The sequence below is a fragment of the Myotis lucifugus genome, unplaced genomic scaffold, assembly GCF_000147115.1.
Source record: "Myotis lucifugus unplaced genomic scaffold, Myoluc2.0 scaffold_50, whole genome shotgun sequence".
Taxonomy (NCBI): domain Eukaryota; kingdom Metazoa; phylum Chordata; class Mammalia; order Chiroptera; family Vespertilionidae; genus Myotis; species Myotis lucifugus.
In genome coordinates this window covers 5,955,685-5,969,013 of record NW_005871098.1, presented here as the reverse complement: position 1 = coordinate 5,969,013, position 13,329 = coordinate 5,955,685, and the positions used below count along the sequence as shown (strand labels likewise).

Sequence of the window (13,329 nt, the reverse complement as noted above, 5' to 3'; positions counted from 1 at the left end):
GTTCATCCATAGGTGCACGATTTTTGTCCAGTCTCTTCCCGCATCCCCCACACCCCTTTTCCCCCCAAGAATAGTCAGTCCATTCCCTTTCTATGTCCCTGATTCTATTATAATAATCAGTTCATTCTGTACATCAGGTTATTTATTCACTTGATTCTTAGATTCATTTGTTGATAGATGCATATTTGTTGTTCATAGTTTGTATCTTTACCTTTTTCTTCTTCTTCCTCTTCTTAAAGGATACCTTTCAGCATTTCATATAATACTGGTTTGGTGGTGATGAACTCCTTTAGCTTTTTCTTATCTGTGAAGCTCTTTATCTGACCTTCAATTCTGAATGATAGCTTTGCTGGATAAAGTAATCTTGGTTGTAGGTTCTTGGTATTCATCACTTTGAATATTTCTTGCCACTCCCTTCTGGCCTGCAAAGTTTCTGTTGAGAAATCAGCTGACAGTCGTATGGGTATTCCCTTGTAAGTAACTGAGTTTCTTTCTCTTGCTGCTTTTAAGATTCTCTCTTTGTGTTTTGCTCTTGGCATTTTAATGATGATGTGTCTTGGTGTGGTCCTCTTTGGATTCCTTTTGTTTGGGGTTCTCTGTGCTTCCTGGACTTGGAAGTCTATTTCTTTCACCAGGTGGGGGAAGTTTTCTGTCATTATTTCTTCAAATAGGTTTTCAATATCTTGCTGTCTCTCATCTTCTGGTACCCCTATAATTCTGATGTTGGTACGTTTGAAGCTGTCCCAGAGTCTCCTTACACTATCTTCATATTTTTGGGTTCTTTTTTCATTTTGCTTTTCAGGTTGGGTGTTTCTCGATTCTTCGCATTTCAAATCTTTGACTTGATTCTTGCGCTCCTCTGGTTTGCTGTTGGGAGTCTGTATAATATTCTTTATTTCAGTCAGTGTATGCTTACTTTCTAGATGGTTCTTTATCACACTATCGAGGGTCTCATTAGATTTCCTGTACATCTCATCAAGTTTATCGACAGACTCTAGAAGCCTCTTGAGAGACCTCAAAAGTGTGGTTCTGAACTCAATATCCTCCCTTGATAGTTTTGTCCTGTTTCTTTGTCTCCGCATTTTTTACGCTTTCTTGGTACACCCCCTAGTGGTCTTTGTGCGCAGTCTTGTTGTAGTTAAGCCTTGATTGTTTTAGTTAATACTAGAGGGATTTGACCTCCAGGCCGACTGGCTGTGGTAATCAGCTGTGTCTGCAGTGGGAGAACTTCTGTCCTCTAGGGAGGTGCTAATCTAGCCTTTGCCTGAGGCTATCCGGCAAATGGCTCTGTGCAGGGCTTGGGCGGGGCGGGTCCCACGGGATCAACAGGGCGGAGGAGGGAGCAGTTATGGCCGCTCTCAGTCCGTCCCCACGGGCTCTGCCTCTCTGTCCCAGCAACAGCTGCAAACCTCGGAGGGACCGTAGCCAGACAGTCCTGCTTCTCCCGATTGAGTCTGGGTCCCTAGAGACTCGCCCGGATCTGGAGCTCTGAGTCTGAGGCTCCCTCCGGATTGAAACAGACAACCACGCCCTCAGCCACCAGCCCGCGCCGTGCCGCGCGGCACTCCGCACCTTAGTATTTTACTTCAGCACTGCGCCTCCTCTGATTCTCGGTTCCTCCTAGTTGTAGAACTTCCATTCAGCCAGCCTTCCTGTGGTTCTGGATGATGTCCGTTCGGTCTTTTAGTTGTATTTTTGATGTGGTTGTTCGAGGCAGCAAACTCCGGCGTTAACCTATGCCGCCATCTTGGTTTCCCTCCTCAAAAAATTCCGGACAGTTAAGTTTATCTTTTCTATTATTCAAGCTTAAAACAAAGTTATTTTACAGTCTAAAAAGAACAGAGTTGACCTACAGAATAAGAGACTAAGAATAACAGAGTAGTTCAAACAGCAGTTTCAAACAGCCATTTTTCCAAAGGAGGGACCACTATGCTTCACTAGCATGTTTAATTTAATTGAAACACAGGCATTTATCCTTGAAATACAACAAAAAGGTAAACCAGCTTTTGCGTATTTGTATTTTAATTTTAATTGAAGGAAATTTAAAAATGTTAATATGAATCTTGGGCAACAATTCTTGCCATCTGGTCCAGGAGTAAGCATTGGTATAGCATTTGTTGTCTGTTGACAATGGGTCAAATTTGCTTGGCCAGCCCTACCTCGGAAATTATCACTCTCATGCAAGTCTGTTTCAGTTTTCATTTTTAACACTGATGGGTTTAATCGAACTGGTCACAACAAGCAAGCTGCAAACCTATTTCAGTTAGTAGTTTTAAAGCAAGCAATCTTCAGTTTATGATAATTGGTTATAACACTAATAGGGTGGTGAATTGGCCTAGTACAGTGGTCTGCAAACTCATTAGTCAACAGAGCCAAATATCAGCACTACAACGATTGAAATTTCTTTTGAGAGCCAAATTTTTTAAACTTAAACTATATAGGTAGGTACATTGTTATTAACTTAATTAGGGTACTCCTAAGGCTTAGGAAGAGCCACACTCAAGGGGCCAAAGAGCCGCATGTGGCTCGAGAGCCGCAGTTTGCCGACCCGGGGCCTAGTAAATAAAAAAGGTTTTTAATGTCTGATTTAAAAAAATAAGACAACTTACTTATATCCTAAACTGGACTTGTGAATATTATGAGTATTGCAGCAGTATTGCTTTTCAGATGCCTGCTATGGGCAGAACACTTTGCTTTGTCCAATAGGGTCATTTCTGTCATCAAAAGAGCTTATGTTCCATTGGAAAAGAAATATCAGCACCCCTAAAAAAGAAATAGTGAAGGGAGAGGTTAAGAAGAAACTGGGCAAAAGAGATCAACCAAAGGACTTGTATGCATGCATATAAGCATAACCAATGGACATAAGACACTGGAGGGTAGGGGAGGCCAGGGGATTGTCAAGGGCGGGGGAAAAAAAAGGAGACATATGTAATACTCTTTGTAATAATTTAAGCAATAAAAAAAAATTATAAAAAAAAATTTAAAAAAAAAAGAAAAAAAAAAAAGAAGAAACTGGGATTGTCAGGGGATGAAGCCAAGTGGCACTTATGAATTGAGTTGGAAGCAGTCAGAGTTGGTTGTATGACCCAAGCCGCCTTTAACTTCCCATCCCATTGGCTGGTTTTCTAACCACTACACTAGGTTGTGGTGGAAAAGAAGAGGCAGGTTGGAGGCTGACTCCAAGTCTTGTCCTAACAGCTCTGTTGATGATAGGGAGCCCTGAGTAATGTCTGACACTAATGTGAAACTAATATATTAAAGAAGCGGGGGTGGGGGAAGAGGTTGGGGAGTAAAAAGGCTTATATTTAAAGATGAAATCTTTGCCCATGGAAATAAGCAAGCAGATTATGTTGCTAAGAATTCTAAATTCTTTCAAAATTAAGCACTCATAATCATTCCTATTTTTTTTTATTGTTTAAAGTATTACATATGTCTCCTTTTTCCCCCATTGACCTCCCCCCGGCCACCCCCACCCCCCAGCACATGCCCTCACCCCCCTAGTGTCTGTGTTCATTGGTTATGCTTATATGCATGCATACAAGTCCTTTGGTTGATCTCCTACCCCCCTTCTCCCCGCTCCCCCCCCCAGCACCCCCCTCCCCCGCCTTCCCACTGAAGTTTGACAGTCTGTTCGATGCGTCTCTGTCTCTGTGTCCATTTTTGTTCATCAGTTTATGTTGTTCATATATTCCACAAATGATTATTCCTATTTTTGTATGCTTCCAGCAATACAAAATGTATTACATAGGCCTCCTATTTCAGAATCTTTGTTATGTGACTTCCTTCCATAAAGTTGGTAGAGGGTAAATTCATCGAAAATACTAGGCCTTTTCCTGGGCTCTGAGAGGCCAGTGGATTCTAGTTTTACAGATAAGATTTTATCTTTGCCTTTAATGGTTCTGCTGCTAGTCAGGGTTTTTTTTTTTTTTTTGCATTTATAAAATGCTTTTCCTTTTTATACTTAACCTAGTACATCACACACAATAGGTATACTGTCCCCACTTGTTGAATAAACTTGAACCGAGCATTGCCAGCCTTGGTGATAGGGACAGAAATAGAATATTGGGGACCAGCTATAAATATAAGAAATATTAATCATGCTGTGTTAATTGCGATTGTTTTATTCTGAATAAAGAAGGCACATTCTAACCTGGCTGGCAGTTGCACCCAGGACCTGGAGACCTCAGAGCTCACCTGGAAAGACAGCCCATCCTCTCCATTTGGAGCTGCCAATTCTCATGGAAAGATTAACAACCTTGTTGCAGAATCCAGAATCGCCAGCCCTTTGAAGACTCCAGTCCTTGCATATTACTAAGCCCTTTGAAGATCCCCAGCCCTTTGCATACCTGTAAACTGCCCACTTGTCCTTTTTGCCTACATCCTTATGTAGTCTTTGTCCTTCTACCCAATATAAGCAGCTGGATTATGTTGGGCTGTAGAGCAGATGATCTGCTGCTTTCCCCATACTGCCAGCATTATTGGAATAAACACTCATATGTGATTCAACCCTGTCTCTGCTTAGTTGGCTGGTAGTGAAAGGCAGCTTGGACCCATTGATTGTCCAGTTACATTGGGAAGGCAGCAGCTGCCTTCCATGCTGCAAGGGGAGCCCAGATAACTGGTCCAGAAATCTGTGGTTTCCCAGAACAGACCTGTTTTACCTCCACAACAAGGAGCTGGTGTGTTTATTATTTTTATTTTTTTACCTACTCTCATGGATACAGGCACTGAGACTAGGATGGGTTAAGTGGCTTACTCAGTTAGGTGACTCAAGGTCAGAGCTAGCATTAAAACTCAGGTATGTGTGAGCTCAAGACTGTTGTCTTTCCAGGGCCCAAAGTATCTCACAGGAGGCTGCCTGTATGGACCCAAGTCACTTCTGGGCCCTTGGTCCCCTTTCCCCCTGAAGTAAAAGTACTACTCACTTAGGGTGGAGGGTGGGAGGAAAACTAGGAAGACTGGAGGCTTTTGTGATCATCTAGGTGAAAGGACATAAGGAGGCTGGCAAGGATTGCTCAGCTAAATTAACAATCCCCTGCAGGCTGATGGGAGGGTCCAGGCAGAGGGGGAATGGTGACTGGAAAGATGGTCATGCTGACCCCTCTCCTGCTGATTTCAATGACATTTTTTTGTTTTGTTAATCCTTACAGAAGATATTTTTTCATTGAGTTTTTGAGAAAGTGGAATGGAGGGGGAGAGACACAGATGTGAGAGACACATTAATTCAGGGGTCCTCAAACTACGGCCCACGGGCCACATGCAAATACAAATATTGTATTTGTTCCCGTTTTGTTTTTTTACTTCAAAATAAGATATGTGCAGTGTGCATAGGAATTTGTTCATAGGTTTTTTTTTAAACTATAGTCCGGCCCTCCAACGGTCTGAGGGACAGTGAACTGGCCCCCTGTTTAAAAAGTTTGAGGACCCCTGCATTAATTGGTTGCCTCCCACACGTGCCCTTGTTAAGAATCGAACCCGAGACCCTTCAGTCCTGGGCCCACGCTCTATCCACAGAGCCAAACCGGGTAGGGCTGATTTCAATGACATTTTAACTCCAAACAGAATTTCCTTAATAAAATAAGTTTCTGTCTTTATTGAAGAACATATTTATCCAAAAAAGAAAAATTATTTCACACAACACAATTTCCCATAAGCTACAATTTCCAGGCAAATATCTTCCCAGAGAAGTGCCCACCTTTCTTACCCCGGGACAATTGAAGGTCCTGAGGGCTGAAACTCTTCTGGACCTCGGTGGGATTCAAGCACTTGCTCCTGATGTGGTTGGAGACCAGGATTTGTTTTGTTCTGTCTGTGACTGAAAGAAAAAGACAGCCTGGGAAGTAGTGGTCAGAGGGACTCTCAAAGGAACAGGAAAATACCATCCCATTATCTTTGCTATAGACGCCTTTCTCACCACACACCCAGGGCCTCAGTGAAACCCTGCAGGCATTTTTTTTGTAGTCTAGGGAAAAAAAATCTTTTTTTTTTTTTTGGAGGAGGGGTCGAGGGTGTCAGTTTTTCTTTCTTGTAGGATCTGGTACCCTTTTTTTCTATATAAACAACATGGAACCGGTAATTGATTCCATTTCCCTTCTTACTTTGGCCACATGATGACAGATATGCATCATTTCCCTTTTGTCTTTTTGTAACTTAATAAGTATTTTTGTTTTTACTGGTTATGAAAACAATAGATAATCACTGTTAAAAACTTGAAAGTTCAGAAGAGTTTAGATAAGAAAAAAAGCAAAAGTGAGCCATTGCATATATCAGCATAAAGTTTGCTATCTTTTTAAATATGTTTTTTTATACATACATAGATATTTTGAAGAGAAATTAGACTTTTAATGATGGCATAGGGATATTTTCTTGCAGTAGATTCAGCAAGGGAGTGAAATCAGGAAGGAGGTGGGAGTAGTAGGGGAGTGGGGATTAATCTGGCTAACTGTGGGTCCTGGCAGGCAGTAAGGTTACACTGACAAATACGAGAAAGGAAACGACTCAGAACTCAGAGAGGCAGCTGAGATGAGACAGCAGCATGGAAGACTGAATGGCTTATCCTACGTTTGGGAATGGGGTGAGGGGCACTAAATGATTTGAACCATAGTAGAATTTAGTTTTCCGGTTAAATAATAAGCAATGTATTAATGAGTACTTGTGAGTAATGCCCTTGCATTTGGCATTCAGACTTGGGCCACTCTGGCCATCATCATATAAGTCGAGCCTTAGGGTAGAGCTGGTGTCCTGTCCACTGGCTGTAGTGGCTGAGAATTTGAGTGGCTTTCAGAGTTGTTTCAGAGCAGTGAGAATTGCTCACTTAAGAAAGGCTCCCTCTTTTACTCAAGTCTTTGGAAAATACTGTGAGTGACACTTTTAATTAACAATCCGCTGGGAACAAAACTCCTTTAAAAGCATTGGCTGGGTATAGTTTGAAGAGTGGGCTGTGGAGGCTCCCACAGTCCTGGGGGAGTTTTGGCATTTGAAGCCATGGCCGCATTGTACATTTTTGGGGTCAGACCTATCGGAATGAGGGCCAGAGTGTCTGTCCAGAAAGCCCTGCACTCTGTCCCAGGGGGTGGAGGCTGGCCAGGCTCACGGGCAGTTCGTAGGCAAGCTGGGCTCATCCACCACTAGAGTGGGTCTTACAGCTCTCCCCATATCCTGGAGCCACAGCCCACTTGTTTTTTTTCAATGTTTTTATTTAAAAAATGTATTTTATTTTTCAGTTACAGTTTACATTGAATATTATTTTGTATTAGTTGCAGGTATACAACATAGTGGTTAGACAATCATAAACTTTACAAAGTGCCACCCCCACCCCCCAATATTTCAAGTACCTACCTGGCACCATACATAGTTATTACAGTATTGTTGACTCACAGCCCACTTGTTCAGAATGGCAGAATGGAGGACCCGCATTTGGGAGTGTATCACTCTAGCTCCTGTATGATTCCTACTACTGACTGGTAGCTGAGTGTGTCTGACCACAGTAGTGTCCTTAATGTCTGCTACCATTCCATATACATCACTCCATCTTACCGGGCTGTGCTTATACTGGTTTTTGCACTGCATCATTATTCATGGTGTCGGAGGGTCTAAGAAAGGCTCCTGATAGAGAGAATAATTCCTCCCCTCTGGTACTACAGTGGAAAGTATTTATGCAGGACCTGCCTACCTTGGGAAACAAGTTTCAATAGTATGGTGCTGAAAGAACAGTTAGTCAAAGGGTTTCTTAGTTCTAATTACTTTGTCAAAGCAAGTTAGTTAACTTTGACGTCTTCAGCAATTGCTTTCTCACTCTGAAGGCCTGTTACAACCCTTCCCTCCCCTCCCCTCCCCACAGGCTGGCTATGAGTTTCCACAGAACCAAAAGTTGACAAAAGTACTTTATGAAAAGCTTTAAACAGAATTACAATTGTTAAATGAAGGCATAACTAAAACCATTGTTCTTTTTTCATTTTTTTTATGCTTAGGTAATGGATTCTGATCTCTTTAGTTCAATCTCTTCCCCCTCTTTTGTTTCTTTTCTTAACAAGATAGTTTTTTTTTAATCCTCACCCAAGGAGATATATATTTTAAATGATTTTAGAGAGAGAGAGGAAAGGAGGGAGAGAGGGAAACATCAGTGTGAGAAATATCAATCAGTTGCCTCCCATATATGCCCTGACTTAGAATCAAACCCACAACCTTTTGGTGTAGGCGGGGATGACATTCCAACCACCTGCCAGGGCTAAGAAGATAGTTTTGGTTCTTTGATTTTATTACTCCCACTGCATTATTGATTTCTTTGAAGACGGCTGATGGCTCCTACAGTAGTGAGATGCAGCAGTTCCACCTTTTCCGAGGCTGTTCCCCCGCAACCCCTCTTTAACACTCACACTCATTTCAAGTATTCTTGGGCCCTGACCGGTTTGGCTCAGTGGATAGAGCGTCGGCCTTCGGACTGAAGGGTCCCAGGTTCGATTCCAGTCAAGGGGATGTACCTTGGTTAAGGGCACATCCCCAGTAGCGGGCGTGTAGGAGGCGGCTGATTGATGTTTCTCTCTCATCGATGTTTCTAATCTCTATCTCTCTACCTTCCTCTCTGTGAAAAATCAATAAAATATATTTAAGAAAAAAAAAAGCATTCTTGGGATACGTCCAAGTTTTCAATCAAGGCAATGGATGAGTTCCCCAAGGCAATAGCTTCCAGTCTAGGATGGGGAAATCTGAAGAGGAATTTTAGCAGGGCCAGTGGCAGCATTTCAATGTGAGGAAACAGCCTAGCCGATTGCTCAGTGGTTGAGCGTTGACCCATGAACCAAGAAGGGCACATGCCTGGGTTGCAAGCTCAATCCCCAGTAGGGGGCATGCAGGAGGCAGCTGATCAATGATTCTCCCTCATCATTGATGTTTCTATCTCTCTCTCTCTCTCCCTTCCTTTTGGAAATTAATAAAAAATGTATTTAAAAATAAAAATAAATGTAGCCCTAGCTGGTTTGTCTCAGTGGATAGAGCGTTGGCCTGCAGACTGAAGGATCCTGGGTTGGATTCTGGCCAAGGGCACATTCCCAGATTGTGTGCTCGATCCCCAGCAGGAGGCAGCCAATCAATGATTCTCTCTCATCATTGATGTTTCTATCTCTCTCTCCCTCTCCTTTCCTCTCTGAAATCAATAATAAATAAATAAACAAACAAACAAATAAATAAATACGTGTGGAAACAAGCAACAGAAAAGACCTTTTCTAGCAGGGTCAGTAGTGCCTAGGGGTTGGCATTGCAAATTGGGTTGGGGAGTGCAGCCAATTGTAAGGCCTGGAACAAAGGGCTGGCATTCAGTTTCTGCTATCAGTTTTCTGTCTTTGATAAACATAGAAAATCTCTGATATAGTTCCTTAAAAAAGGCTGTGAATATGCTCATCTGTAAAAGAAAAATGTAATAACCTCTCTAAAAAAGATGGAGCCGTGGAGTGGTGCGGGGTTTATATAAGGCACGCAGAATAACTTGTGATGTGGTTGGGAGCCAGTTAGGCAGAGCCGGCCCGTCCATCCTTCCAAGGACATATCAGAAACTGGGCAGAAGTTTGTTGTGCTACTTTCTCTGAGACAGTCATAATGACAAACAGTGGTAGTTGTATGTGACTCAAAGTCTAATGTTTTCTCCCTCAGAGGCCTTTGTGCCTCAGTGTCGAGGTGTCTCCTTAATCTGGTGCTCCTGCCCTCCTGCACTTACTAGTACTTCCTGCTGCTTTGCTCAGCCACACAGTTGTGACCATGCACGGCAGAACATAAGCCTCTCGAGGGTTTTATGTATCACCCATATGGACTTCACAGTGCCTTACTTAGTAAGGACACAGTAAGGTCATGGTTATGAGGTTGGTTTCAAGGGCCTGGTCTTTGGCTGAGGACAGGTGGAGGTGTCAATTAAATGAGCCTTGCAAGTGTGGGAGGGCTGGCGGCCCTGCTTCTGGATAGGAGCTCACACCGTGGCGTCCCAGTAATTGGATGGCAGTGATGTCCCTGAGGAGCTGGGAACGCAGGCTCCTTGGGCGGTGATGAGGACTGCTGGGGCTTGTCTGTCCCCAGTAAGGCAGAAAACCTTTCAGAGGGGCTTCTGGGACAGCTTAGTGATGGGCTTGTGTTCAGAGAGTCACTGCAAAATCCCCAGTGTAGCCTTGTTTGGATGCTAGGTAAGTGACCTGACCTTGCATAAAACCAAGTACAATGGGTCAGCTGCTCTGAAGCAGGTCCTAAGGGAAGAAGAGCCAAAGTCATGGACTGTTGTGCTATTATTGGTGATGGTGATAAGGATAATGATACTGAAAATTAAAAAGATAATTGTTTTCTTTCTTTTAGTCACATAGAAAAAATCACCACATGGCAAGACCCTAGGAAGTTGATGAATCAGCCCCTGAATCATATGAGTCTCCACCCTGCCACCACTTCCACACCAGTGCCCCAGAGGCCCATGGCCGTGTCCCAGCCGAATCTCGGTAAGCCATGCTTTGACTTGGAGTTGAATGCAGTGTTCCATCACGGGGCTGTGGGTTCAGAAGCAGCTCTGCTTGCCGTGGTGCCCATTTGTGCACCCAGAGAGCATTTTTTCCTGCCTTTGGCTGCATTACTTATCCTCTTTGCTACAATTCACCCTTGGGTAGGGTTTACACTACTGGTCCGGCCTCTCCTCCAACTTCCTTTCTTGAAGTTCTTTGAAAAATCACACAGGCCTCTTGTCTTCATCCAGACCAAAGCAAGGAGGAGGGTATGTAGCCACTTTCTGTGAATTTGGTCCCTGAAGACTGCCAAAGGGTACAATTCTGGTCTTGAATCACTTTCCTTTCTTTTTTCTTTTTTCTTTTTTTTTTTTTTGCATGATATGTGACTGATACCAGGGTAGGTGTTTTCTTGCTTTATCTCATTAAATCCTCTCAACAGTCCTACAAGAAGTGACAGCATTCCCATTTATAGATAGGAAACTTGCTCAAAGTCACCACTTGCGGATAGCAGAGCTGGAGTTGAACCGAGGTTGGTTTGATTTTAGAATGCATTCTATCATTATATAACCTGCAGGTGGCTTCTCCTATACCTGCTCTGGGATATTTGACTCACTTGCCATTTCATTTAGAATGTTTAAGTGTGATTTTATATTTGAGAAGATATTATCTTCTGCTAATTTCCTTTACTTCAGAAAACTAAAATTCTGCCCAGTAGAGATAACCAGATGTGAATTAATATACTGTAGCAACAGAACTAATCAGCTTTTGTTGTAGTCATTCTCCCCATCCCACAAAGGCTAAAAATAAGATGTCAATTTTAAAGTTTTCTAAAAGATGGTACCATTTTCAGATAACGTTCCCATTTAAGATCAAATGTCTAGATACTGCTTTATACACAGAATAGTTAACTTTAAAGTAAAAAGAAGCTCCTGTTGGATTGGCAGGAATGGAAGTCTTTTTGCTAGACACCCTGCCCTCATACCCTGGCTTAGCCAAAGTGAACATGAACTTAAGTAGCCCCAGGTTAGCTTCAAGTAAATATGCAGTCTGTTCTTGCAGGAAGTTTGGACCTACCATTTTAAAGCTTGCAGATGTAAAATATATCCAAAAAGCAAATTACTTGGAATAACCTCTGTTGTGTTACTTGTCTAAAGGGCAGATCAAGGAAAATGGTATCAATGCTTCTACCAGCAGTGGTAACCCAAAACTTCCCATGAGTCATTTATCCCCAATATATAAAAGCTCACATAGAAAACAGAGGCAAATGCAGTAAAGAAACCACATATTAGGTAAATTAGAGTAGTTTCAAGGTTTCTTTAACCATTTAATTTTCATTAAAAATTATAAAAACTAATTATAAAGTATCAACCTTAACTTTATAATCACTATAATAGAAAAAAATCTTTTATGAACCTGGTTGAAAAAAATTAACTCATTCAAAGAGGTGTTCAAAAAGTCAGTCTTCGTCTGATCCCAATCCCCTGCCCCTTATATGTTGCGTGGGGTCAACCAATGTTTTCAGTCACATACAAATGCTAGCATATTATACCCACTGTTCTGCACCTTGCCTTTTCCATTTCTATATCTGTGCATATAGGGCTGCCTCATTCTTTTAAAAAATTAACTAATAGCTCAACATGTTGGTCTGCTATAATTAGTTTATTTAATCAGCCCCCAAACTGATAGATATTTAGGTATTAGTGTGTTACTAGTACATAAAACACTGCAGTTAATTTTTAAAAATTGTACAAGTAGGAAGTACTGCCTACACACATGCGCATGCACACATGCGCATGCACGGGCGCATACACACACAGCTCAATTGATGGTAAAGTACATCTAAAGAAATTGAAATCTGAATGTCTGAAATAAGTTTACCTGTGGTTGAATAAAATACTTTTCCAGATTTCTAATAAATTGGGGTAGTAAATTGCTCATGACACACATTCTGGGGTTTTCCAACAATATTTGAGTATTTGTCCATTACAAAGTGTGTTGTTAGCCTATAGAGAAGTGTCCTGTAGATGGAAATATACTGGGGAATGCAAAGTAAGCACCAAAGATTGGGACAATTTAGAGAGTCACAATATGGTCTTAATAAAAAATTATTTACTAAGAACATTTTATTTCAAGCTATGGGTCTGCCTGTAGTTTATGCTCTTTGTTATCAATCTTTAAAAATATAAAGAATAGATTCTTTCTTCTGCTATTTTTTAAGATTTAGAATAATAGGTCTATATCAGTGTTTTTATATATTATACTAGAGGCCCAGTGCATGAATTTGTGCGCAGGTGGGGTCCCTCGTGGTGGCCTGCAGGGATCGGACCGAAACCCGAAGTCCAATGCTGCCTGCCGCTCCCGCTCATCCCGGCCCCCGCTGCACCTGCTGCGGACTCACACCTAGTCAGTCCTGATCAGGAGAGGCTCACACCACTGCAGCAGCTCTTGCCAACCATGAGCCCTGCATCTGGCATCTGTCCCGAGGGGGCTGGGTGGGGCTGGGACGTGATCAGCCCAGAGGCGGTGGGATGCCCTTGCCGGCCCAGAATCCAGACCCGTCCTGCTGATGTTCATGCTGGTTATCAGGAGCCACCTGGCAGCCACTTTTATATCGTTTCTTCCTTGTGGAGCATCTAGGGAGGGGAAGTGGCCATGGTGCCCGAGGCTGACTTCCCGGAGGCTGGCGGCACTGTCGGGACCGTGCTAGCGGCGCCGGTCCATCGGTGCCTGGCCCGTTCTCCAGAGATTGGACCTGCAGGACTACTGAGGGAGTGAGTGGCTGCTGCCAGGCTGGTGGGCCGCCGGGACGGGGAAGTCAGCTGAGCAGCACTCCAGCTGTGGGAGTGCACTGACCACC

General features: G+C 42.8%; 1 protein-coding gene across 1 annotated transcript in view; it reads left to right on the top strand.

Moving 5' to 3' along the window:
• WWTR1 (WW domain containing transcription regulator 1) overlaps positions 1 to 13,329 on the top strand; it is a 168,237-nt gene that overhangs the window by 85,413 nt on the left and 69,495 nt on the right. The window contains exon 3 of the mRNA XM_023753771.1: positions 10,333 to 10,469. Within this exon, the coding sequence (XP_023609539.1) occupies positions 10,333 to 10,469 (137 nt within the window). The remainder of the gene's footprint in view (positions 1 to 10,332; positions 10,470 to 13,329) is intronic.